This window comes from Molothrus ater, chromosome 17 (genome assembly GCF_012460135.2).
Source record: "Molothrus ater isolate BHLD 08-10-18 breed brown headed cowbird chromosome 17, BPBGC_Mater_1.1, whole genome shotgun sequence".
Classification (NCBI taxonomy): Eukaryota; Metazoa; Chordata; class Aves; order Passeriformes; family Icteridae; genus Molothrus; species Molothrus ater.
In genome coordinates, this window is record NC_050494.2 from 736,989 (window position 1) to 764,660 (window position 27,672).

The 27,672-nt window shown below is 43.5% G+C and overlaps 1 protein-coding gene across 2 annotated transcripts; it reads left to right on the forward strand.

Moving 5' to 3' along the window:
- Window positions 1-596: 596 nt before the first annotated feature.
- Window positions 597-26,985, forward strand: RBL1 (RB transcriptional corepressor like 1). 2 transcript variants are annotated; one of them, XM_036395932.2, is made up of 22 exons: window positions 597-728; window positions 844-977; window positions 1,895-2,095; window positions 3,407-3,471; window positions 3,563-3,691; window positions 3,797-3,957; window positions 4,706-4,755; window positions 6,409-6,592; window positions 8,023-8,189; window positions 10,721-10,833; window positions 11,291-11,394; window positions 11,941-12,078; window positions 13,893-14,057; window positions 14,228-14,363; window positions 15,868-16,134; window positions 18,236-18,414; window positions 20,257-20,433; window positions 21,820-21,891; window positions 22,075-22,159; window positions 23,859-24,025; window positions 24,438-24,602; window positions 24,840-26,985. In XM_036395932.2, the coding sequence occupies exons 1-22, from the start codon at window positions 597-599 to the stop codon at window positions 25,008-25,010; spliced, it is 3,162 nt and encodes a 1,053-aa protein (XP_036251825.1). In that variant the 3' UTR covers window positions 25,011-26,985. The 2 variants fall into 2 exon arrangements, with proteins under 2 accessions (XP_036251825.1, XP_054372641.1); XM_054516666.1 differs by lacking the exons at window positions 597-728; window positions 844-977; window positions 1,895-2,095 and having other exon boundaries at window positions 3,399-3,471; window positions 3,663-3,691.
- Window positions 26,986-27,672: the final 687 nt, after the last annotated feature.

The window sequence follows — 27,672 nt, forward strand, 5'->3', positions numbered from 1 at the left end:
CAGGTGTCCTCCGGTGCCAGGCGGGTGCAGAGCCCCGTTCCCCATCCCCGAACCAGCGCTGCGGACGCTGCGTGACTCGAGCCCCTTCCAGAGGTGCGGGAGCCGCTCCCCTGACCACGGCGGGGGGGGCGGGCAGGGGTCCCCACAGCCACGGCTCCCGACTGACGCGAGGGCTCCCAAGGGGGCTCCGTCCATCGGCGCCGGTTCCGGTGAAACCGGCACCTGGAAACGCTCTGAGCGCCCGCCGCGACCGGGACCTAGGCGGGGCCGCGCCACGAAGGACAGGGAGCGCTGCCGCGGCCCGGGAGTGGAGCGGCTCCCCGAGGCCGCCGGGACGATGCAGCCACGCGTGTCCCGGGGCGCTGGGAGCCGAGGAAAAGACGCTCCTGCCGCGGCCCCCCGGAGCCGTGCGCGGGAATGGGCCGCGAGCACCCGCCTGCAGACGAGTGACGATGGCTGACCCCGGGCAGCACCGGCTCACCCCAGCTGGCCGCGACCGCCTCCCCCCGCGCGTGTTCCCGTCCCCGTCCCCGCCCCCTCCCCTGCGGCGGAAGCGGCCCCGCCCTTCCGGCAGTTTTGGCGCGCGCTCCGCCGCCATGTCCCGCCCGGGGGCCGCCGATCCCGGCGCCGCCGTGGAGCGGCTTTGCCGGGAGCTCAACCTGGATGCGGCGAGCGCGGCCGAGGCGCTGCGCGACTTCACGGCCCTGCGGGGCACCTACAGCCTGGAGGTGAGCGGGGCCGGGTGGGGCCGGGCGGGTGAGGGCGGGCGCCGGCGCCGTCCCGCCCCGGCCGAGCCCGCGGGACGCGGCGCTGCCCCGGTGACGGCGGCGCCCGTGCCCGCAGGGCGAAGCGCTGCACTGGTTGGCCTGCGCGCTGTACGTCGCCTGCCGCCGGAGCCGCGTGCCCACCGTGGGGAGCAGCCCGATGGAGGGGAACGGCGTCTCCCTGACCCGCATCCTGCGCTCCGCACGCCTCAGGTGAGCGCCCCGCCCGCGGGCCGGGCTCTGCCGGTGCCCCGCGCCAGGAGCGCCCTGCCCTGCCCTGCCCTGCCCTGCCCTGCCCGAGCCGCTAGTCCAGGCGCCGCTCCTTCGCTCCCAGCGCTGCCAGCCGCGGCGGGCTTAAAGCACTAAATCCGCTGTTATTACAAATGGAAATTAGATGCAAACACTAATTTCCAACTTCAAGCCTTTAGGAAACCACCTGTGTCGGACCAGCAGCTGTTCTACACGTGCCAGTTGTTTCTCTCAGTAGTTAATTTTACCACAAACATCTCGGCGCGTGCCGTCCCGGTACAAGGTGTGTCTGGCTCAGGATTCAGGCCAAATTTCGACGGAGTGCTGGTTTTTCTGGGAACACAGCACTGTTGATCACAGAACTCACCTTCTGCACGGCCCCCGGCAGCCGCTGCCCTGTCGCTGCCCTGGGGACACGGAGCCCGGAATGTTGCTCTTGCTCGTTCCATTTGAAGACCCCACTTCCCGCTGAGCTGCTGGAGGGTTTGTCAGTTATTTACATCCCCAGCTGACAGGTTTTTGTTCAGGTAACTTTGACAGGCATCTACTCTTGGCTTGTTTTGTTGTCTGTCCTGCCTCCGCCTCAACACACACAGAGCTGTGCCTGCACTTTGCTGCCCACCCCTGCCCTGCCATGCTGGCAGCCTCCATATCAAGTTAATGTTCCCGTGCCTTAAAGGGGGTCAAGGAGAAATCCCAGAGTGATAAAAGGCAAAAAAGCTGATAACATACGGTTTGGGAGTTTTATCAAAATAAATTGTAAACCCACATAGTAATTATGTCAGTCTTTAAAGGAGTGAATATGTTGCATTTTGGCTTTTTAAAATTTTAGAATGGAAGTTAGTTAAAGGTCAAAACAGACTTTTCTTCTTTCTTTTAAGTTTAATTCAGTTTTTTAGCAAAATGAAGAAGTGGATGGACATGTCAAACCTGCCCCAGGAATTCCGAGAGCGAGTTGAGAGGCTGGAGAGAAATTTTGAAGTGTCAACTGTGATTTTCAAAAAGTTTGAACCAATATTTTTTGATATATTTCAAAACCCTTTTGAAGAAAGTTCCAAACCACATCGAAGCAGGAAGCAGAGGTATTTTTTAGATTTGATGTGACTTTTTCCTGGAAAGAGTTATACTCAATATAAGTTTATGAAAATTAATTTCCAGAGTGATGGTGTCTCTTTGACTCTGAAATGCAGCCAGTGCAGAGCCACCCCTGAGCCCGGTGGGTGCTGCTCAGGCCAGCTGGGCTTCACATGCAGCTGCTGTTACACAGGAGCTGTCCCACAGTGAGGATGTCAGGGTGTGGTGGGGACAGGTACCATGAGGTGGGTTAGCTCCAAGGTACAGTGAGATCAACACTTGAAATGTTTAGCTGAAATAGCTGAAATAGCACAGGAGTGTGTTGTCTTGGCACAGTGCTGGCTGGGGGCTGGTGTCACACCATGATCCCTCTGCTCAGGGGCTGTCACATCCCTGTCACCTCCACGCTGCTGGCTGTTTGCCATGGTTGCCAGATGAGTGGGAGCACCAAATGGGAGGAAGTTACAGCTGATGTGCTCATTTTTATGACAAATTTGGGAACGTGTGGTGATATCTTCAACTCACACATGGAACGTCTGCCTTATTGAAAGGAGCTCATCCACACTCCCTGCAAGAATATGTGGCTGTGACAGCTTTGTAGCGAGATTGTAGCCTTGGGGATGAGGGAGCCAAGCTGTTGGCCTGCAAGGTGTTTTTGTCAGTTTATGTGGGTTCTCTGGATGTGAGGGGGGGTAATTGTTCTGGTGCAATGCTCCAATGTAGCTCCACATCCACAGGCAGTGTGCAGGGGGAGGTGCTTTGTTGGTGTTTCTTTCTCAGAGCAGTTTTGGTTGGTGCCACTGCAGCTTTGGCTGCTCTATGGGTTGACTCATGTCTTCCTTGGTCTTCCAGCTCCATGGGCTTGGATAGTTCTGCAGCTGAACTGTAGTACGAGCTATAATTGCCTGTTCTGAAGGGACGGCTGATGCTTTAGTAAAATATTTTGGAAAAACCATCAGTGGAATATATATAGCCTTTGTCACCTCCCCACCTGTGGCTGTGGGACGGTTCTGTGGGAAGTGTGACACCAGCAGAATAGTGGGGCAGGGTCAGAGGCCAGAGGCAGCCTTTGGCTTGGGAACAGGGTTGGAAAGTTGTAGATGTGTGCAGGACACTCTGGAGCCAGGTCAGGCATTGTCTGTCAGGCAGTGAGAGCTGAACTCAGGACATGTAGCTTATACTATGCCTTAGTGTGAAATTAAGACAGCAGCTCCAGCTGTTGTTTTGAACAGGAAATGGAATGAAATTTGAACTGTAGAACAAGGTCTGGCTTCCTGGAACTGAAGAATGACTTCTCCCCCTATTTTTCTTGTTGGCAGGCGGGTGCCATGCAGCGTCAAAGATCTCTTCAACTTCTGCTGGACTCTCTTTGTGTACACTAAGGGTAGGATGCTTGCTTTGCCTGCATGGTTTGTATACATTCCCAGCTGTGAACTTCTGTTGTGTTGCTTGACGTGATGTGCTGTCTCTTAAAGGTAATTTCCGTATGATTGGAGATGATTTAGTAAATTCCTATCATTTACTTCTGTGCTGCTTGGACCTGATTTTTGCCAATGCCCTTCTGTGTCCAAACAGAAGAGATTTGCTAAATCCATCATTTAAAGGTATGGTGGGGATAGATTATTTACAATTGACTGTGCTTTGTTCTCTTGGCTCATTTGAAATGAAGTTGAAGGTTGGTTGTCTTCCCCCCTCCTCCTGGTTCCCAGGCTTACCAGTGGAATTCCACACTCTGGAGATGAAAGCCTCTGAGGATCCTCCCTGCATCATTGCCACGCTCTGCGAGCTGCACGACGGGCTCCTTGTGGAGGCGAAGGGCATCAAGGAGCACTACTTCAAACCATACATTGCAAAGCTGTTTGATAGGAAGGTACATCTTGTGAGTTTTATCAGCACTTGCTGGTGCTCTGTGGTGGTCTCGAGGTCATTTAAGTCCTGCAGGTTCCACAGGGGAAAGCAAAGGAACTTGTTAATGAGCAAAGGAACTCAGACTGGCTCAGGTTTTCTTTGTATTTTAGCAGGAGCAGAATTCCCTCACACTTTTAATGCTGTGTGCTGTAAGGTCTCCCCTGTTTCAGCTTTTTATGTCAGTGAAGGATCTTTACTTTCCTTTCTTGGCAATGTGAAACCGAATCATGAAGGATGGTATTTTCTTCAGGCAAAAAAAAAGTGATCTCCTTGTGAAAGAATTGTATGGAATGTCTGTCAATGGGGTGTGTGTCCTGCTCCTTTTCTTGAAGTTGAGCAAAATGCTTTGAAAGGAGAGGTTGAGTTTGCAGATGTACAAATTGTCCTGTCTAGTTCTGATCCTGGAAATGTTTTCCAAGCTCTGTGGAAGCTTCTTTGTAGTTGCTCATCGAGCCAGTCCCTGAGCCAGCAGTGAGCAGATGTTGCATTGCAGGGCTGGCTCTGAGCAGTGAATTTGTCTGGAGCTTGGATCCAGTTGGGCTTTGTGCTCTGTCTTGGTAATGGCACTGTAGCCCTTTGGTCCAGGCCAAAAAAAAAAAGAGTCCAGTTATGCACCTAAATCTCGGTTTTTTTGACTAAAACCATCATGCTCTCACACTTGAAGCAGTTTTGATTTTATTATCTAAGGCACTTCTGCTTTTTATTCTTAGATCTTAAAAGGAGATTGTTTGTTGGATCTTTGCAACTTTACAGAAAATAGGTAAGTTACAGCTTTTGTTCTCAATCATAGGGCTTGGTTCATGTCTAAAGCACAGGCCTTTGTGTACTGAATCTCAGTTTTACCATTCCATTGTGTTTCCATATCTAATGGGTTTTGAGTATTTGACCACCAAAGCTGCTCTCTGGTTGAAACACTTTCTGGATCAGAGGTGTGGCCAGTGTCAGGAGTTCAAGCTGCAGGGATTTTTTCTTGACACCAGGTTTTTTGGTGCTTGCTCTGATTTTCTGGCAACCGTAATCTTTGAATAATGTAATGCAAACTAAAACCTTGGCTCTGAAGGTTGCAGATGTGTTTCTGTACACATATTATTTCCAAGTAGGGAAATCTCTGAATTTATTTCTCTATCTGTAATTGAGTGTATAAATCTGTGCATATGGCAGATGGACTCAAAAGAAAAGGAAGCAACAATTGCAAAACCACAAAAAAGAGGTGTGAACAATTTCGATGGGAGGGAAGTGTAGTTGTTTCAGAAACTCTGAATTCGCTTCTGAAAGCTACTTTAAATGCAAACTATAAAAAATCCTTGTCAATTTTTTTGCCTTTTGCAAAAATACCTATTAATTTGTTTCTGCCTTTTGTTTGTGAGCTTTTAACTTGTTGGTTTACTTTGGGAATTTTGAGCAAAGACTCAGTTGTTTTAACAATGTAGATAACACCTCAATTTAGATATAAACTTGTTTCTTTGATCATTGAAAATTGAATTTCTCCTAGTATTTCTACTTTAAGATTAATAGTCTTCCTTCAGTAACACTGTCATATGGAATGACACAGTAGTCCCTGTTCTTTTGCAAGTAGTCTGACATCTCAAAGACTCTTGTTAGCGTCTCTGGGTTTTTTTTTTGTCCAGCTTTCCACAGACCTTTACATTTTCCTGAATGTCATGGGGCAGCTGAACCTGTGATACAGTGGGGTTTCCTGTGGGATCACAGCATTGCTTGTGTCATGAATACATTGTTATATTCCATTATTATACATGCTGGAACTGCATTCCTGGCCCAACTGCAGGCAGGATTATTGGTGCAAGCCATTTCTGATTTTCATCCAGAAGTTCCATTCTGCTTCCCAAGTCTATGTTTAAAGCCTTGCCACCTTGGTGGGATTAAACATTCCTTTTTCCAGCTGGGTTTGGTGGAATAAAGAAAATTAAGGATTTGTTTGGTATCACATGTCAGTGATGATTTTAGAAATAAAACCCAGTCAGGTAACTCCTCACTTTCCCCTCCTCTGCACCATTAGGAAAATTATGGGCTACAGAGTGGCAAACCCAGAAGTGCAGCAGTTGGGTGCAGTTCTCCCTGGTGCACAGATTTAACCAACCTCTGATCAGCTGAGCACTTCCAGATTGGTTTATTCACAACTGGCATGAAAGCAAAGTTGGTTTTTCCCTCTTCTTACTGATATCCAAATTCTGGTGGAAGAGTGATTCCTACAGTGATCCTGGAGAGGTTTTGGGTCCAAGGACAGGCAGGGATGACCAGGGGCATGTTGCTCAGGGAGGTGGGAGCAGCACTGCTGCCCAGAGCATGAAACTCTGACCCTGTGTTGTTTGGGGCAGCACCTGAGCTCCTGGGGCACCTTCTTTGTTTCTTCAGCAGTTAAACCTTTGCTGTCAAACCTGGGCTTCTCTTTCAGCAAAGCACTGAATAAAGAGTATGAAGAGTATGTTCTGACCGTGGGTGACTTTGATGAGAGAGTTTTCCTGGGAGCTGATGCTGAAGAAGAAATTGGCACTCGAAAATTCCCTGCAGATGTGCCAGGAGAGAAAACAGCAGCAAGAGCTCACATGGAGTGTCATCTGCAGCAGCATTTTGAAAAGGTGATTCATTTAACATGGCAAGGTCACTTGAAGATCTCCTTCAAGTTTTCTCACCCTTATACACTCTTTGAATCATCGAGGTGACTTGAAATTTCTTCTTCCTGAGAGGAAGATGGTGAGCACAGGCTTCAGTGCTGTCTTGCTATAAGGAGAAAAGGTGGTATCTTTTTTCCTGTGGAATCTTTAAAATAACTATTCCTTAAACAGAATGAGTGCACTTTCATGTGTATAGTTTGTTTTTGTCCAAGAAAAATCAGTAATTAATACCCAAATATGTAGGTCTTAGTTTTGATCAATCTTCGTTTATATAATCATCCCACAAAACATTGACACTGGATTAGTTTTCCCACTGTTTCATTTCTTAGGAAAGGAAAAGTCAACTTTCCTACTTTTCTATGGAAAATAAGATTCACACATAAGCCTTAACAAAGTGTCTCTTCATTACAAAAAGTAGCCTATAAACAGAGTTAGTGTTTCACTGTGTTTAAAAATGTATCTAATGAAGCTGACATGCAGGAAAACAGTTGCTTGATGACTTTTTAATCTTTGATAAGGGGGGAAAATAGTATTGGCTGTGTGAAAGAGCCATATACTGTTTGATTTACATGTCAATTAAAAAAATCAGAATTCTTTTACTATGATACTGGTGCAAGTGTAAATGAATCATAGGTCTTGGCTTTTTCTCCCAAATATAAGTATATTCTATAATCAGGCACATTAAAGGTGGGAGTTTGGAAAGGGGTTTTTAATTCTGAGCTTCAGTTTCTGTAGTACAATAATATTACTGTTTATGCATAACAACTGCAGGCTTCACCTTTTCTCACTATTTGCCTTGTATCTTCAGAATGTTGTCAGTTCAGATAATTAAATCCAAAAACTTTATTGCATCACTTCTAGAGAGCAGGATACCAATAGGTAAGCACAGTCCACAGAGCTCCATCTGCTCAGTGCCACTTCATCCTTTGGATGGAGGATGTAGGGAGGCCCATTTCCCAGGGAATGTTCTCCTGTGAGCCTCTCCTGGGCAGCTCTGCCACCCACTCCTTGTGTCACCCAGCTAATGCAGTCGGCGGCTGAGAATGGAAGCATGTGCTTCCTCTTCCTTGCCCTGTATTTTCAAAGTTCAAATAAGCCTAAAAAGTTACAGGTTTTAAGATTTTAGGTTTTGTTTTACTGTGTTTTAGTTGTAAAATCCCTTTGAGTCAATTTTTGTCTGCTCAAAGATTTGTTATATTTTCTATTTATGGAGTCCTGAGAAAACTTTGGCTCATTTTTAGTCACTTCTGAGGTCTAAGGTGAAGCCTTCACATGGTTCTACTAATGGTGTAATTTTAATCTCTGAAGGAATTTTGCACGAGATGCTCATTTGGAAGGTAATTGAAACAGTTTTGTTGGCTGATTTCTATTTATTATTTTTCTCTGTCTGACAGAAAAGGTCCTTTGCACCTTCAACCCCACTGACTGGCAGAAGATACCTGCGAGAAAAGGAAACTGCCTTCACTCCTGTGGCTTCAGCCACACAGAGCGTGAGCCGTTTGCAGAGCATGGTGGCTGGGTTGAAAAATGCACCAAGTGAACAACTTACAGCTATTTTTGAGTGAGTATGTCCACTTCAGCTGCTTTCATTGACACAGAAACTCATCTTTTGGCTTTTTTTCCCTTTGGGGCAGAATATTTTGGTCTGTGTTTCTGTATTATTTCTTGTTGAAGGATCTTCTGTTTTCTCAATGATCTTGTCTTGAGAAGGATGGCTGAACACACACACACCCCCCCCCCCATCTGACTTGTCACCACCATTGTGTTAATGGAGCTTCAGCTTTTGCTGACCTTGATTTATCTGTCTGCTTGAAAGCCAAATGCCTTTTTTATTTGTTTACATTTTAAACAAGTACTTATCAATTAAAAGATGTGGTAACCATGTTGGCAGAGGTTTTGAAGAAGGGCTTGTTCAGGTGAACAAGCTGCAGTCTTTGCCCTCAGCTGGGAAGATAAAACTAAAAGCACCTACAGGCTGCCCATTTTTCCTTGACACTACTGCAGGGTGTGTTGGTCTTACCCCATGGCACAAGGATGAGCCTCTCAGTGACCCTGGTCACTGTCAGTGCTGACCTGGAGTAGCAGCAGCCATGTTTCCCACTCAGGATGTTCTGGTGGCTGTTCCCTGAGCACACTTCAGGTTACTGCCTTCCTCCCTGAGCACAGCTCATAAAAAGCAGCAATTGAATAGTAAACACCTGTAAAGTTGCTGGGTGTTTGCCTAATATCTTTCCAAGCTGAGGTCCTGCTATGTTACAGTGTAAGGTCTCCAGATGTATTTTTACAAATCAGAATGGAGATTTAGTATTAGCACTTAATATTTGAAGACCAAAAGCAATGTTCTTTTTAAAGTAACCATTATGAACAGGTGAAAAATATTATTTTCTGTTCTCATCTTTGGAGTCACGTACATTTGAAAGTTTGCTAGCACTAGTTCCTAAAAGTTTACAACTGTGCTCTGTGGGATGCATTTGTTTAGAATGTTTCTTTGATTGTTTTTATAAGGACTGATACTATTTATACTCTACAATTAAGACATTAATGTGTCTGTAATCTCTAATAAAACATGTGTTTGTTCCAAATTATAAACCAGCCTGTCAAGAAAGAGGTAAATATTAAAATGGGAACAAGAATTGAATGAGCCTTTGGCAAGAGCTGTGATGGGTACTTTACTCATCCAGGATGTGGGTTCAGCAAGCACTCAGGTCTGTGTACTGTGTCCCTGGAAGAAATGGACAAACTATAGTTTGGAGTGTGTGATCTTCTATGCTTTTCAGTATTTTCTTTTTCAAATTAAAATTCCATGGAAAAGCTTTGAAGTTAATTAGAAGGCTTTGTTCAAAGAGAAACCTTAGCTGATTTTAGTTCTAGCTTTTCAGAGTAATTCAGTGTCTTAATTTGACACAAGCCACGGGCTGCTGTCCTCTAAAACAGGATTGCTGGAAAATTCAGAAGCATTTAGATTGAGCATCTCCAACTAGAGATATTATGGCCCTTTTTTATGGCAGTAACAATGTGGAGTTCATCAGTTCCCCCAGTCTGTCTGGTCTGGCTGTCTGTCTCTGCCCCGACACGGGTAGCGTGGTTCTTGGGTGGCACGCGTTTCAAAGGACGAGTCTGGACTCTTCAGCTTTTCGGTCTTCAGATTGTTTATTGTTTCTTATCTACAAAATTTTCTGTCTGCCCAACAGAGGTCTGATCTGCAAGCAGTCACAGGCACTCTCTGACCACCCACGGGGCGGTCATGTCTTTTTATACTAATATACTAATATCTACGTACATAATATTTATCTTTATTTCCCAATGCTTTTCACCCTTGTTAGCAAGTGCACCTTTACCATAAACCAATCCCCAAATGCCAACATCACCACAGGAGATGGAGGACAAGAAGAAGAAAGAAGGACGAGACACGCCCTGATCCCTCCATCTTGTCTCCATAACCCCCCTGTACCAAAAACCTTAAAGTCTATATTTCACCTTCTAAATGTGTCCCTTTTACACCCTTCACTCTAAAGTGATTCTCTTGTCCTCAAACTCTTGTTATTTCTGTGGATGGATCAAAATCAAGCCACCAAACACTCTTGGCAACATTCCAGGATTTTCGAGACCCCCCAAGGGTTCTCCTGGCATCTCTGGACATCGGGAACGATGTGCTGAGATCCCACACAGTCTTGGTAGGAAATGGGAAGATGCTGCTGCCTATTCCCTCTAAACTTTTCTGTGCTGCCTCAAACTGAGCCTGGCCAGTGTGGTGTTGTGGGTGCCTTTGGTTGGTTGGTTTGCTGTTGCAGTATCCTCCTCACTCCTGGCAGGTTCATCTTTCTCCTCCCTGCTGCTGTGGTTCTTGCTTTCTTCTATGTTTATTCAAGGTCTGCAGATCCTCCCTGGCCCTGTTAGGAAGAGAGGACATGATACTTGTGTATGTTTTGTGTTTTCCTCTGTCTGTGTAATACAGGTTCTTGCTGATGAGGAATGCTTGGTGTAATTAGCCTGTCTTTTTATTCTGATTTTATGGTTGTTGTTTCTTGATATTTATTTTTTAAACTGATTATTAATTGGTATAAACAAGGCTTTCTTTGCCTTTGGCTTCAGGTCTTGTGCCCGCAGCCCCTTGGAAAGCATCATGAGCAGAGTGAAGGAAATTGGTGAGACCTTCTGTTGCTGCTACACTCAGTCAACAGATGAACAGCCAGGATCTCACATAGGTATGGACTGAAAAGCATGGGGTGTTTCAAAATACTAAACCAGGGCAAACAGAATGCTCACCTATACTGTTTTCTGTATTTATTACAGTGAAGCTGGTTTTATCCCAGGATACACCCAAGCAGAAAACTGCTGCTGTCAAATAGTACACTGTAAAATGCAAAAAGTTATGGTAGAGTAATCCCAAGACTGCAGTTCAAACTGGGATAACCAAGAAATTATGGAAAAGCAAAATTACATCGCAAGAAATATTACAAGAAATAATCCTTTAAAATGTTTATGGAATTTCATGCTGTGTCTGGGACTAGTGGATTTCTAACTTTTTTTTTTTGTTTGCAAAGTATATATATATACTCACGTGAGCTATTGTTTTGATGAGAACAGGTGCTGGTCAGTTTAGTCTTAACCCTGTTTGTGCCAGTGGCATTTGACTTAATCTCTGTTGATTTTAAATTTCAGATTTTGCTGTAAACAGATTAAAACTGGCAGAGATCTTGTATTATAAAATCTTGGAGACTATAATAGTGCAAGAAACACGGAGACTGCATGGCAAGGATCTGACTGTAAGTAAAGAACCAGTGAAAGATGAGAACACTTTTTGTAGCTCTTTCTTGGGAGTTTATCTTCAGGCAGTTTCAGAACAAAGTACTGTAAAGCACTGTGTGTATGTTGTTATTACTAAAAAGGGGAAATACATGGGAGCTGCCAAAATGTATTTTTCTTCTACAATTTAGACCAGTATAACTATCATAACTAAACATTTGAATTTCTGTTGCGTTCTAGAATTACAACTTTATGGACTGATAACTTTTATTATCTTCTTTACCCAATGAGCAGTACCAATGCTTTATGTTAGTCAGCACTACAGTTGCTCTGCTTTATGATGCACAGCAATGAGGCCAGTTCATTTGTCCGTAGCATGCAAAATGTGATCATTTTGGTGTTGTCACTCTACTTCTGTTCTCCTCAACTTCCCTGTAAAAAGGAGGTTGTGGATGGGAGAAGAAGACAGCTTCTTTCCAACAATAAGCTGTGTAGTATTAGTGCCACAAAATTCCAGCTCGTGTTTCCCAAATGTGAGGCCAGTGGCATTGATGTGCTCTCTGCAGGCTCTCCTGGAGCAGGATGTCTTTCACCGCTCCCTCCTGGCGTGCTGCTTGGAGATCGTGCTCTTCGCCTACAGCTCCCCTCGCACCTTCCCCTGGATCATTGAAGTTCTTGACATCAGGCCATTCTACTTCTATAAGGTAAATAAGCACTGGCTTAGGACAGGATTGGTATTAAAAATGGCATGTTGCTGGGTTAAGAGTCATAGAGTCCTCCCTAGGGAGTCAGGTAAGACAAGGACTGATATTAAGTGTGCATTAGGATATCACTATAGGACACAAAGTAACACGACGTGGACACGCTGCTCTTTCAAGGTAAAAAGAGACTTTTTAATTTCTGACTCCAACATTTATAGATTTCCAAAAGTGACAGCGGATTGGAGGGTGACAGTGCCACCTCTCCAATGACTCTGGACAAACCAACAGTCCATAAATTTCTCCTTCTCCATAAAAGAATGCAAAACAATAAGTTATTTACATAAAGTGTGTGAGAAAGCTCATTACAAGAATGTAAACATCAGAAGGCTTAGAAAATCTTAAAAAATCAGGGCAACATCAGGCCTATTCTAAATGCTGGCTGTCCTGAAATGTATTACTTGGAAGGTGTAATGCCAGAGCTGAAGCTGAAATATAAAGAACAAAACCCATTTTGTAAATTGTACTGATCTGTAACATACTGCCCATCAACTTCTACTAGACTAAAGCCTTCAAGCATATATTTTGTTGATCTTTATATTTATTGACTACAGTGTAGTTCTGAAATAGCAGATACAGATCTGAAATGTTGGCTTTGGCTGCTACTACTTATCACAGGCTTGCTTTGCTAAGTTTGGGGGCTTTTCCTTTATGTAACAAAGCATAGAATATCTTTTCCAGAGTTTTCTCTGGTTTTGCTCTTCATTTAACCACATTTTCCCCACTTCCAATGTAACTTGATTTTTGACTACTTCAATCCTTTTATCACCTATCCATATACCTCCAGTTTTTGCTGGATGCCTATCAGCTTACTGGGGTTAGTTCTGAATAAATCAAGTAGTTCTCTTTAGATGACAGCAAGCGAAAAATGGAAGCCTTTGAGAAAGCTGGTTCATTATCTGTCCTTCCTTTTTCCTTTACTCTCAGCTGTGCTGTAACAAATCTGTCAATACGGCTGTGGCTGTTGGTAGCCTCCATCAAAACTGGTGCACATCCAACTTTATGGAACAGATTTATGTTTGATTTGAATTTTCTCAGCTATTCAGTGTATATTCTTGCAGCACTCTTATTTGGACAAAAATTGCCATTACAGGGGTCTCACACAAGAGAGACTTGTGACATTTGTAACTTTGTTCTCTAGGTGTATCTTCTGTAGCAGGAATAACCAAAACTGGTCTTCCATGGAATTTTTGTGGCATTTCCATCCTTGAGCTTTAGCAAAACAGGCTGAATGCTCCTCTGATAGGAATGACACAGGGAGGATCTTGTGTTGGAGTATGACACTACTGTCAGCTCTGTTCAACCCCCATTTGTCCATGTCAAGGGTTCTGAGTGCTTCTTAAATGAAACTTTAAAGCAGTGGTTTTCAGCTCCTCATGTTATGGGCTGCTTGTTTGCAAGAGCTGAAATGCTGGGGCTGTCACATCCCCTGCTGAGCAGCTGTACCTGATCACATGTCCCAGGTCATTGCTGCCTGTGCCCAGTGCTTTCACTTGTGCACAGTTAGCAGTGGTGAGAGAGGCCCTAAAAACCGTGGAGTGGATTGTTGTGCACTAGTGGCATATCTGCTATCCTCTTCCAGCCCCAGGTTGCTTTGGAAAAGGGGGTTAAACGAACAGGGTTGGGGAAGATGAAGATGTGAGGTGGAGCCTGGAGCACTCTGTGCTAGACGTTTTGAACAGGAGCCTGAAATAAATAACAGTTAGATGGTGTTAAACATGAGCAATGTGACATTGCTGTGTGTGTGTCATTGCCATCAGGTGATTGAAGTGCTGATTCGGTCTGAGGAAGGACTTTCCAGAGACATGGTGAAGCACCTCAATAGCGTTGAGGAACAGATTCTGGAGAGTCTGGCCTGGACTCGGAACTCAGCACTCTGGAATGCACTCGAGGCCTCAGAAAACAAAGTCCCAACTTGTGAAGAAGTATGTGATCTCATTCCTGTTACTAGGAAATTGATGGTTTTTTTCTCACTTTTTTAATTTGGAAAACTGTTCAGATGAGATTATTACTGCAGAAAAATCTTCTATTAATAGATTGTCACAAAGAAGGGAAATTAATTTTTTGTCTTAGACTGACATTTCTTACTTCTCAGGTAATATTTCCCAGTAATTTTGAGGCCAGCAATGGAGGAAGTGGGTTTGGGCACTTGCCCATGATGCCATTATCTCCCATAATTCATCCTCGAGTGAAAGAGGTTCGGACAGATCTTGGTGGGAGTTTAAGACGAGGTAAGTTTAAGGCTTCTGATATTATTTGAATGTGTGAATTTGGGGAGAGGGTTACAATTCTTTGTAATTGGAAAAAGCATCTTTGAATCTGAATTGAGAGTTCAGAATTGTGAAGTTGATTTGAGCGAGAGAAAGTCTAGATGCACCCAGTCAAACCAGTGCTGTGACTAACTGGCTGCAGACAGCGCTCAGACAGTGCTTCCCTTCTGGACTAGAGAAGATTTTGCTGCTGCCTTGATGCCAGGGTGTCCTTACTCTGAGATGGATTGTCATCAATCACTTATTGTCCATTGATGTTCGAATTTTTCCAGGGTTTTTTTGGGTTTTTTTTTTGCTTTCTGTTAGTTTATGGTCAGTGAGTTTGACTGGATTTTAGGTGATTTTTTTTTTAGATATAGTGACAGAGCTACACTTAAATCCTGCTTCCTACAGAACTGTTTTTGTGCCGTGTGGAGGACAATGCTTTGCCTACAGTGTTCTGTCCTCTGAAGCTGCTCTTTGCAGATTCCTGGATCTCACACAGAAGTGTCTCCTAACAGTGAGGGTGCAGAAGCAGTGCCAGTACTGATGTTTCCTTTGCATGCTTCTCTAGTTAGGAATTGCAGCTTTTGTTGTATCCCAGACACTGGTCCGTATGTTCTTGCACGTGCTCTGTGAACTGGTGGGCTGTGTAATGTTGTCTCCTTCAGCGTTTGTCTTGCAGCAAGACAAGGCTGTTTGGTGTTTTTTTTAAATACTCCTTGAGAAGGAGATGTACAAGCAGTTTCTGTGTTAGGGCTTGCTGATGGAAGAGGAACCAGATTGGAGATGGTGTCTTACATATGTCTCTCAATCCCTGCAGTCTCAATCAGTCTTACCTGGCCAGTTATCCAGATAATTTCTGACTCATGGGAAATAGGAAATTCTTGTCACTGTGATTGTCAGACTGCAGCAAAAAGCCTGTGAGCAGAAGCCTGGTACATTAGTGCTGTGTACTTCAGGCTTATTACTGGAGCAAATGTTTGAAAGCAACAGGAAAGCCTGAGAGGAACTGGGGCTATGTGAGAGTGGAGTCACCTGCCTGGGAGCAGTTTAGAGAGAGTTTGAAAGCCAGAACATAGGGAAGACAGCATGTCCAAGGAGTGTGGTCAGGGTTTCTGTAGAGGAAGGTATTCACAGGAGTAACACTTGCAAAAATTCCCTAATTGCTAGGCTGACTGGAGTAAGTACCTCTGATCCTGTGTGTTCCTCAGTCTCTGTGGATCAGAGTGAGTGCTCAGCTTCCATGTGATACCTGATGGCAGAACTGCACTGTCTGGGGTGACTGCGAAACTGAAAAAAGTCAAACTACAGATCTTGTTCTTATCACCTCAGAACAGTGAACTCTGAGAGCAGGCCTGAGCTATAAGTGATCTCTGCTGCTGTAGTTGGAAGGTATCCTTTCGCCTTCTCTGCAGAAGTATTTCCATTAAGCTGCTATTGTTAAGGTTTTGTCGGGTTTATTTTTTCTTCCTTGACATGCCAGACGTGCAGCCATTGTCTCCAATCTCCGTTCACGAGCGCTACAGTTCTCCTACAGCTGGAAGTGCTAAGAGAAGGCTCTTTGGAGATGACAGCCCCAAAGAAACGCAGATGGAAAAAATCTTAACGAAAGGAACTAAGCTGACAATTGCTCCAGCATCAAGCGTTGGTGCTGAAAACATGTCAGCATCTCCTGCCCAGACAGTGCTGACCATGACAACCACTACAGGACCAGGAAAAGCAGGACAGAAGGTCACTATCCCACTGCATGGTAGGAATTCTTGCTGCTTTTCTTCTCTACTAGGATATTTTCTTTAGTGTTAAGTTATACTTAGACCAACCATGCATCTTGAAAATGTGTTGCTTGTTCTTTCTGAAAAAACAGTTACTTTGTCAACAACAGCTGTCCTGGTTTAAAGGACAGGTGTCTGCCAAGGAAGGCAGGAACCTCCCTTGGAATGCAGAATATGACCCCCTTCCCTCTGAATTATTATAACTTTGAAATGACAGAACTTTCAGGCAAAGATACCAGAAAAGGAATAGCAGTTCCTTACTAGCGTGTGTGTGTATAACAAGGCAAACAAACACCAAGCCCGGCAGCACCGACGAGCAGACGCAGAGCCCCAGGGCCGGCCTGGTCCCGGCTGCAGGCACCTTCCCCTGCGGTGCAGTTCCAGGGCACAGCCAGCAGGGGCGCTGCTGGCTCCCGGCCGGGCAGGGCGATGATTCCCCCGGGGCTGCAGGGGGCGCTGTGGCGCAAGCTCGGCCGCCTCTCTGTGCACGGCAGTGGCGGGCGAGGGTGGAAGGGATGGAGAAGGGGCTGCCTTTGGAACCCTCAGGGACGGCCGGTCCTGCTGCACCTCTGGCTGGTGAAATGGACTGCAGCAGGAACCTTGGAAGCAGCTGGAACGGCAGAGGCGAGCAGATCCTGTTGTAATGAATGAGATGTAGCAGAAACTGCAGAGCTGTGGCCCCTGTGGGGCACCCCGGCAGGCAGGGGTACGGCACTACAGGGTAGTGAAAACTCAGAGCAGCGGCAAAAGAAGAGCAGGGGCGGGCAGAGGTCTCCTCTGCAGCAGCATCACAGCCAGGGAAATGCATCCTCCAGGACGGGGCTGGGGCTCAGGGTCCCGGTCTTTTCCCCTGAGGCACCCGAGCAGATGGCAGGGTCCTTTCCAATGAGGCACGGTGCCAGTGATGTCCCCGTTCGGTGGCTGCTCTCAGGAGCAAATGCTCACTTATGGCACAGAAGCAGGACAGGGCTGGGCTGCAGCAGCGAATTCCCCCCATAAACAGCAGCTGGAGCATCCTGCTCTGAACCCAAAGGCGAGAGAGGGCGAGGAGCTGAGCCCAGCCTCTCACTACCCGGCCAAACTTTCGGGGTATCTTTTACCTTCCAAAGAGAAAACCCGCCAGGTAAAGACAGTAGCCAGCCGAACCCTTCCCCATCCTTACCCTGAGCCAAGGCAACTCCTTTTATCTCTCTAAAGTACTGGTGGTTTTTGTCTCTTAGAAATGTATGGGAGAAAATTCCCTGAGAAAAAGAAAACAAAAGGAGCAATCCTAAGCTCCAACTGCTACTAAAAAGGTTAAGTTTATATTGACATCCCACCTTGGAGACATCTGATCCATGGCAAGCACACTGAGGATTTCTCCTCTTGCAGAAAAGATCATGTTTGTGCTATTTCCAGTTTTGCCTTACACATTAATCAGTATTTCAGTTCTCAGCTCCATTAATGATTTACTGCAATTTGTCTTAATTTGGTCTGTTAAAATCTCAAAAGGCTCTGGAACTTCTAGATAAGAGTTACATGATAACATTAGCAAAATACTGTGAGACTTCTGTTTTGTGGAAGTTCGGTGATACTTGAATATTTCTGAAAATCATACATGAGCAATGAGATTTTTAGCCATTCTTAATTTAAAAACTGGGTCTATAGTTAAAGATTAAAATAAAAATTCTGCACTAATCATGTTTAAGGAGATTTTCAGCAAGATAATTTGATTACTGAGGAAACTAATGAGGACTGTATAGGATATGCTGTCAGTTTTGGAGAGTAAGAATTAAAAAAAAAAAAGAATACCCACTTTCCCCCAACAGAGTGGAAAACCAAGTACAGAAATTGTGATTGCTTGTGAACTTTGTACTTTAAGATAACCTTTAGAAAAGATCATTCACATTCAGATTCTCCTTTTAAACCTTACCAGAAATGTAGTTTTTACTATTTCTGAAGACTCTGTGGGACAGACTGTAGTACAGAGGATGAGATGTCTTCAGTATCAAATGTTCATAAATGAGCTTGATTTGCTGTTTGACTTTGCAGCATGAAGAGAGCAACCAGTTTATTTCTAGGTATGTGTATCCTCTCCAGGTATTTCAAATGACATGGGTGGAATCACCTTGATCCCCATTTCGATTAATTTAGGCCAGCCATGTAAAGTGGATGCTCAGGCTCCCTGCCACCCTCCTGGGAACCAAGGAGCAGAAGTGGTGCTGCCAGCGGCCAGCAAGCCGAAGAGAACGGGCTCCTTGGCACTGTTCTACAGGAAGGTGAGTGCCCTTCCTCAGAAGGGGGGCTGTACTTGTGCTCGTGGCCATGCTGGAGCCTGCCTCCCTGTGCAGCTCCCATTACCTTCAGTCTTCACGTGCCTTAAGCTTGGCACATGCAGTCCTTATATACCTTGAAGAAGAAGGAAAAAGATGCTGAGTGTTGCAGAGAGTCCAGTTTTCTCATTCCCACCCATGAGATTTCTTTTTCTTTTTAATTAGGAGCTTCTATAAATAAATATCAAAGGCATACTTTACTTCAGATTTTACTTCTCTTGGCTATTTTGATTGCCCTCACATTTGCAAGGGTTAGACAGACCTGACATGAGAGGATTTTCCTGTGTGTCACTCATTCAAAGCTGCACTGCTGTGGATCCAGCATCTGGAGATGCTCCTTTGCCACTTTTAAGGCTGCCCAGCGGTGCTGATCTTGCTGGGCTGGGGGCTCAGGAAGCAGTGATGAATAACATAGAAGCTTAAGGTTTCTAAAAAGAATGAGTTTGAAATAATGCAGGATTTAAAGATTAAGTTAAGAACTGGGTGTCCTTCAGAGTAACTTCAGATGACTTACTTATAGTTGCTTTCATTTTCAGTGTGCATTTTGTGAAGGGTCTTTGGAGGAAGCAGGGTAACTTGGTCTAGATGACTACAAAGAATATATCCCTAAATTAGTCTCTCTCAAAAATACTAGAAGATTTTTCTTTGCTGTTATTTTCTTACTAGGTAAGTTATTTTCTGAGGTTTTCCCCTTTGGGGGTATCTGTATAGATACAATAGATCTTAAGAAGTTCTACCACGAACATTCTTTAAGGTACAGCTTAATAAAAAAATAATTTCTGATAACACTTGTAAGCCACATCCTTTGTCTGAACTATTGGTTCTTTAATTTTGCCAATGACAGGCGGTTTCTCTGAGAAAGGATTAAGAATTGATCAGTCACCTGCCAGTTGGGAATGTTGCATTTTGGAAGTTTTACTCTCAGCTGGGGAGAACTTCAGGTGTAGCTGTGTCTTTGACTAAGCATGTCATAGACAACATAATTCCTCTTAGTTATGAAAAACTAAAACCTTGACTTATATTTGTCGTTAAATTTTGACTTTCCATTTATAGTGATCATTGTACTCAGAATGATAATTTTCCCCTACTTTCCTTTCTTGCTTCTGTTCAGTAGAGCAAGTGAAAATGACACTACCCCTTCCTGCTTTCCAGCATAAGGAAAGTGCCTAATTAGTTAGTGAGGGATATGGTATAGAAGCTGTAGGCATAATGTTTTTAGGTGGATTTTCTGCAAGTGTTAGAGGTTCAACAGTTGGAGAGTGGACAGCTTAGTCTTTGAATCCCAAAATTCCAGAATGATTTTGGTTGGAAAGGACCTAAAAGATCAAATCATTCCATCTCCTGCCATGGGCAGGGACACTTTCTGCTAGACCACACCCCATCCAGTCTGGCCTTGAGCACTCCAGGAGAGGGCAAGAGCAGCTTCTCTGGGCACCCTGTGCCAGGGCTTCACCCCCCTCCCAGGGAAGAGTTCCCTCCCAGTATCCCATCTAACCCTGCCCTCTGGCAGTGGGAGCCATTGGCACTCCAGGCCCTTGTTCCAAATCCCTCTCCAGCTCTCCCAGAGCCCCCTTAGGCAGCAGAAAAGGCTCTAAGGCCTCTCTGGAACCTTTTCTTCTCCAGGCTGAACAACTCCCACCCTCCCAGATCTTTCATGGGAGAGGTGTTCCTTCCCTCTAATCATCTTCGTGGCCCTTATAGAATATCTCTGCTTTGATGTCTTTTATTTCTGCAGGCCAGGATAAGCTTGTTTGGCTTCACTCTTGACTGTGTGTCTTTTCCTTCCAGGTGTATCATTTGGCAAGCGTGCGCTTGCGTGATCTGTGCTTAAAACTGGATGTTTCCAATGACTTGCGCAGGAAGATATGGACATGTTTTGAATTCACATTGGTTCATTGTGCTGATCTTATGAAAGACAGGCATTTGGACCAGCTCCTCCTCTGTGCTTTTTATATCATGGCAAAGGTAACATGTAGTTTTAAGAAATTAATGGAATTTTATGTTCCATTTTATGTTCAAAATATCAGGTGTGTTCAGCATTTATAGTTTGACTGATTCGTTCGTGTCCTATTACTGGAGGGAAGGGGAAAGTCCTTCCAAGAAGTGGATGAAGTCTCAGTATGGTTTTTTCCTTGTTTTGCATATCTTAGCTCACTGGCTCATTGATGGAAATTCTTGACAGAGTTTTTGTTTTCTTCTTGAGTGCATTTACAGTAGCACTGGTTGACACAGACAAAGCACTGTGTGGTCTTATTGCCCTGTATTTGTTTTCTGTCCCATTTGTCATCTTGACAATCTGTTGATCTAAACTAAAAATTCCATTACAGTTACAGAATTAGGCAGGTGCAGAAATTTGCAGGAGCAAATTTATGTAAGGTGGTTTCTATTCCCAAAAATCCTTTTAGCTTTTGATGATTCAGGCTGAGGAATTGAGGTGGTTGCCTGTTGTATTTCATTTTTATTTCATTTGCCAGCTTTAATTTAAGGTGGTGTTAAATTGGATTGTGAAACTGGACTATTGGTTTTACTCAAACTTGAGCTGATGGTTACAGTGTCCATTAAGCCTAATTCAGACACAAAATTCAGGAGGCTGGATTATCTTTTCTTGTGGGCAAATGAAGAGTAGCAGTGTGTGGAGGGAAACTGATGTTTAAATTGTGGCTACCTGTGCTCTTAACTGCAGCATGGGTTAGGTTCACCTGATGTCAACACTGATAGCAAAGCTATTTAATAGTGCTCTGTATTTTATCATGTAATTCATCAGTTGTTTTAGGGTTTTCTATAATCCAAGCTTTTGAATGCTGTCTCCAGTGCAGTGTGAGACCTGACAGCTTAGCCAGAGATGTTGATACATTGTCTCCTGGCTCCTACTACAAAAACTGTTGCTTGTCTGCTCTTAAAATTACAAATGTATGGCTGAAAAACAGAACCCTTTAAGAAATAAGCTATTTTGAAATAAAAAAGCAAAGTGAAATTGCATGTGTGTACCTGCCTAATGTCTTGTTCAGGATTTCCCCGCTTTCTGTTTAGAAAAGTTAGGGATCCAGTTTCCAAATTCACAAAACACATTTTTGACTTAATAGTATTTCCTTTCTTTAATGTTAAGTGTCATTGGAAGAAAAGTCTGGAAAGGAGTAATGCCTAAGCATCATAACTAACAAAAAGCTTTAGTAGCTAAGAAACAAGGAATTCCTGAACAAGAAAAATCTTTGCTGTTTCATGCTCTCATCACTAGAGATAATTTTTTAAATTATGTATCCATAGTAATACTCCTCAAAAAGCTAAATACTGGACTTAGGCAGTGCAGCCTTCACACTTGCACTTGGTCTTCAACAGCCTTTTCTTTTCCAGGTAACCAAAGAGGAAAGAACTTTTCAGGACATAATGAAAAGTTACAGAAATCAGCCCCAGGCAAACAGCCATGTAAGTCCATAACACTGGCTTTACTTTTTGTAAAGCTCAGAAGTGGCTTTTGAAGTCTTTGTGCTCATAAGAGAAGTCAAATCCTCTACAGTGTAATACTTGCTCCTGTTCAGTTGGATTTCATCTAGTCTCCTGACCTGCCTGCTTTCCTTGACAAGAGTGTTTTTCCTTGCTATCTTGTAGGTTTATAGGAGTGTCTTGTTGAGAAATACTTCTGATGATGTTCCATTGCACAAAAATGCAAACCCAGATATGGTGATGACAGAAGGTGAGTACAGCAAAGGAATTTGCTCTTTTCAATAACATACTTGGGGCTTTTAAAGAACTGGACAGTCAAGTAATAAGTGGAACAAGTTTTACAGTTTTAAGTGTATTAAAGAAAAAGATACGTATTGTTGAAAAAGAAACCATCTTGTAAGTAGCTCTCCTGTGTATTAGGTATGGAAAATAACACTTCCTAGTTAGAAAGCATATTTAATTTCATTTACCTAAATTTGGTTGCTCAGGGTGGAAGTGTTTTCTTAGTATGTCAATGATACTGTAGTTCTTGGATGGCAACACTGATAACAAAGAAGAATGAAGATTAACAGTACCTGGAATATTATGGTGGGTTTTTTTTAATATCGTCTATTCTGAAGACTGAAGTAGAAATAACTTGTTTCAAAAAAATAAAAATGCTAACTCTCCAGGACTGCCATTTTCTTATATTCAGGTTTCTTTTAAATAAGTAATGGTTTCTTTGCTCTGGGTTAGAGAAGAAAAGGGATAAGAGTAGTATTTGAGAAAAGCATGGAACTGTGCCATGCCTGTTTTGAGTGGCATGTCAGGAAAGTGAGAGATCACAAGCCCGTGTATGAACCCATGAGCAGATCTGTAGCCAGGACACACATAGAATTTAGTTTGTTCTTTGTGGCAAATTCCCTCTGGGTGGGATTCATCTGCCTTAATGAATATTAGAGCCATTTTTAAAGGGCTGTTGAGGATTCTGTCAGGGTCATGGAAAGTACTGATCTCCTCTAAATCCTGTCTGACACCTCCACAGTTACTGGATGACTTGGAGTATCTGAAGTGACACTGGGCTCTGGTATTTTGTCAGACAAATATACGTGGTTACAAAGTTCTTCAGTGTCTTTTCCTACCAGACTTTCTTCAGTTTATGGACTCATGTCTCCTTTACACAGTATTAACTCCGAGTCTTTTGATGCCAGTTCACAGGAGCTGTGCTTGTGTTGTGAGAGAAGGAAGGCAGATGGACAAAGGAGTCACTTATGGGTGTGAGCTGGAGCTTTGGATGTTTGTCTCAGTGCACTGATTGCCAGAGACTTTGTTTGCTGCTCTGTTTTACTTGGCAGACAGCAGAATGCAGGACACATAGAAGGTTGTGTTCAGTAGCACTTCAGCTTAATTAGGGGAAAGCAGACATCAACAGAAATACACCTGCTGTGTGGCTACAGCTTTTCCCACTTAACAGAACATGCCTGAACAAATGGCATCATGACTTCCTTGGTGCAGATCTGAGTTGAGCACCAAGTTTTTCTCTGCTAGCTGATCACAACAGACTTTCAGAGAAGCCAAAAGCTGGGAGCTGTCAAACTGCTTAAAACTTAGTTTTAAGACCAAGTAATGGCTTTGTACCACTCCCCACACTCTCCAGAATAAACATGGAAGAAGGGGTCAGTTGTGCTACAGTTTCTTGCTACAGCTATTTCCAAGTTTGGAATAAAGGTTGATACTGGCCTTTTTAGACATAACCCACAAGCCTGCTCACAGCAAATGGTAGCTCCTCCTGATGTTCATAACCACCTGCAGCACACCCTGCTCCTGGCTCAAGCACATTTCTTGAATTCCTGTCATTGACTGGTCAATTTATGGACAAGTTCTTGCCAGCTGGACATCGTAAGTTCAACTCTGAAGTGCCTGGTTTGCCAATGCTGTAGTTTTGAAATCTGAAGCTCTCTTATTGTTAGACTCATCTATGAAAGCTGGCAGCTCCTTGGGACGGTCCACAGCAGAGAATTTGAGTGAGTCAGAAACAGAGGAGAGAGGAGATCTTATTAAATTTTACAACGCAGTCTACGTAGGAAGAGTAAAGTCATTTGTACTGAAGTACAATATCACAAACCAGGATCATCTGGTAAGTAAAGTATTTTGGAATTAATACTCAGAGTCATTTTTTCTGGCAGTTAAATGTATGTCAGTAACTTTGTCTTGTCACCTGATGTGGGTCAAGTCAGATAATTGGAGGTAATGGTATGAGCCCTTGCTATAACAGTCTTTCAAGAGGACAAATGTAGATGCTGCTCAGTTTGCAAACCCATTTCTAACTTCTTTACATCAGTGCAATACCTACTTGCTCAAATGCCTGTAGACTGTCTGTGTGAGGCATCTGGAAGATTAATTCTGTTGCTTGGTCATTACTTGAATTGTTGTTTCACTGTCACGAGATAAAATATTCTAAAGAAGACCTGCAAGTGTACGAATGTTCTCTTGTGTGAGGTTCCTGCTGTCAGGATGTTTGGATTGAGCAGCCGTGTCCTCTCGTGCAGGTGGAGGCGCCGCCGCTGTCGCCGTTCCCCAGCATCCGGCAGCAGGCGGTGTCGCCGCGACGCATCTCACAGCAGCACTCGGTGTTCGTGTCCCCGCACAAGAACGGCGCCTGCCTCACGCCCCGCACTGCTCTGCTCTACAGGTTCAATGGCAGCCCCTCCAAGGTACAGACAAAAACAACTGCTTGAGAAAGGGTTAATTGTCTTCTAATTAGGATGTGGTCTAGTGCAGTTCTGATGTGTTATAATGAATAGTCTCTCACTTTGCACTGAAAGGTAGAATTCTGTATGTAGACTCCATCACTCAGAGGTGCAGGATAATCTGTTGTTCTCTGATATTTCAGACATAGAGCAAGTTTGAAATGGAGTCAGAGTAACTCATTATTTTTGTCTTGATCGCAGAGTTTGAAGGACATCAACAATATGATAAAACAAGGTGAACATAGGAGTAAGAAGCGAGCAATAACAATTGACAGTGACACTGAATCCCCTTCAAAGCGACTCTGCCAGGAAAATGATGATGTTCTACTAAAACGTCTGCAGGATGTTGTCAGTGAGAGAGCAAATCACTAAAAAACTTCTGCTTTCTGTGGGATCTCTAAGTTACGGAGCTGGATACAGCTGTTGTGCTATTTATTTCTTGGTTTTGTATATAGACAACTGTCAAGTTCCTTCAACACTGAACTTTCACCTGACTTGCACAGGACACAAAAAGTAAAGAGTTATGTAGGAAATGCCAGTGATCTTCATGCCCAAAGACCACGCTGTGCTATAACTTACTCTGAGCTGTTTTAGCAAAAGTGTTCTGTGAAAGCCATATTGGATTTTCTCAAGCCTCATTGGAGCATCATGAATTCTGAGTGTAACTCAGCTTGTAATACCAGTTTTATTATTAGAATAAGAGTGATAAAGAAATTAGTGAAATCGGTGAAGTTTCCTCAAGCTTTTGGCATTTAGAGAAGAAACTTACCAAGTGCCTTATTTGAAAAGAATACAGAATTTTATGTATTATTTTACTGTGGAGTAACTGGAGGGAAAAGAAATTAATTATTTAGCCTCAGGAAGAGCTGAGTAGTTTTGAACTGTCAGAACTTATGTTAAAGTGTAGGTTGTGACATGTATCTGACAGCTTTTGCAGTAACAAAGGCAATAATCTAAAAACACAAGTAGTGGCGACTTAGGTTGGACTCTGGTAAAGCCCTGAGATGCAGTTCTTGTGAGCCTGAATTCCCTTTCTTTTGAGCCACTGGTGCTCCATGTTGGAAGCCACAGAGCAGCCTGCCCTAGATGCTGTTCATACAGATGGCAGCTCACCCATGAGAAAATACAGTTACAGCTGAAATCAGCAACTGGGGTTTGGCCATGTTAAAGCTGTTCAAATGCTTTAACAAAAATTCATTTAACAAATTGAATGTCTTTTTTTTTCCTGAAGACCTTTAGCCTTTTGTGTAGTATCTACACTGAATGTAAGCCCATCACATAAGGAGGTGTGTATGTGTGAGGTTTTATAGCTGTTGAAGGCTTGGGTTCACTGGAAAAGTAGAAATTCCAGCATCCAATTCTTGTGACTGAGTTTTTAATGCTGAAGATTTGGTAGGGTTTTTTTTACCAAAATGGAGAAAAGTCAGGGTTTACTCATTACTGTAAATCAGTAGTTTGATCTTATTTTATAATTGTATTTAAGGTTAGAGCCATAGAGAAACTTCTCAGCACTGTAATTTTCAGTTTCTGTGTAACTCAACTGAAAAAAAAAAAGAACAACTAAACAGGACTTATTTGAGGGATTCTGTTTCCTTCATTGGCTGGGTGGGTTAGTATGTGAGATCCACAGGTCATGGGGAGAACACTGCCATGATTTTGAGCAGCCTCAGCAATGATGAAGGAGAAATTAATTTCTAAGTGTAGGTGTGCAGGGACACTACTCAGCAATGAGTAAAAAGTTTACAAACTTGGTTTTGAGTCATTAACTACTTGAATATTTGATATTTTTTAAAACTTTTTTACTTTCAAAAAAAGGTGCTTGCCCATGGAGAGCTGCAGTATGAGGAAATGGCTGTGCAGTGGAATAGGTTTCATGTAGCTATTTAATTTTAATCAAGTTTTAATGTTTCTCTTCAGATTTTGAGATAAAAAGTGGAGGATTGCAGTCTTTCTGCAATAGGATAGGAAATTTATGGTTAGGCATGACAGCATCAGTCTTTCCATGGTATTGTACGATGAGAGTTTACAACGAATGACATGGTTTTAATTCAATATCATGTGCACATCTCCTGGTGTCTCTGCTCCTCACACTGTCACTGCCTTCTCTGACAGTAGACAACTGATGGAGCCAAAATTCTTATTAACTATTATGTATAGTGCTTCTTCATTAGGAAAATGAATGTACTACAACTGGATGCAGCTCAGAATTCTTCACCTTTTTAGGTGATCTAAAAACTATTTTGGGCTTGTTGAACAGCTAAAACAATAACTTACATGGAATTTTTGTAACGGTTTCAAAGTGCCTTCACATGTAAATCTGTATTTTATAATAAACAACTAAAAAGCATTTTAATCTGTGTTACTGTATTTCCTGTTGTTTTGCTGTGCCAGTTCATTAAACAATGCCTTCTTATCTGCATTTTCTGTAATATCAAAGACCTTCATCATTTTTGTGCTCCCTCAGATTTCTTTGGGATTTTTTCTGTTTGAATTCGTGACATTTCATGTGTTTTGTCTGAAGTTTCCTCCAGATGTTTCTTTACTGTTTGTATTTCAGTCAGGGGTGGATTTGGGGAGAAGGTGAGTAATATATTGCATGAAGTCACCAAAAAGCACCAGAAGGGAGAGAACCCTGCAGTGACAGGTGATGTGTCCACAGAGGCAGGTGTGACTCCAGCAAAGCTGAGCTGTGGGCTCCTAGTTCATCTCTGAGCACTGCAGGCATGAGCTCCAGGTGCTGGTCCTAGCTGCCTTGCTCCCAGATGTGTTTAAGAACCAGCCTTGGACAGGTTCAGATCTGTACCAGCTGGTGTCATGCTGGTTTTGTTGCTCCAGGTAAGCATAAAGCTGGCAGGAACTCAGCTTTTCAAATAACTCTTGTTCATCTGCTCTGTGAGGGAAAAAAGGCCGATTTGTGCAGATTCTGCTGTAATGACTTCTTTCTTGCCAGAGCTTTTGCTTTAAAAGACTAATCTCTAGTTCATAGAATCACAGAATCATGGAATATTCGAAGTTGGAAGGGACCCACAAGGAT

What these genes read in the sequence shown, in the direction of transcription:
- RBL1 (XM_036395932.2), top strand. Translation starts at nt 597, where the DNA reads ATGTCCCGCCCGGGGGCCGCCGATCCCGGCGCCGCCGTGGAGCGGCTT. An exon ending in CATCGAAGCAGGAAGCAGAG is followed by an intron (nt 2,096 to 3,406) that starts GTATTTTTTAGA and finishes TCTTGTTGGCAG; the next exon opens with GCGGGTGCCATGCAGCGTCA. An exon ending in TGCAGCAGCATTTTGAAAAG is followed by an intron (nt 6,593 to 8,022) that starts GTGATTCATTTA and finishes TCTGTCTGACAG; the next exon opens with AAAAGGTCCTTTGCACCTTC.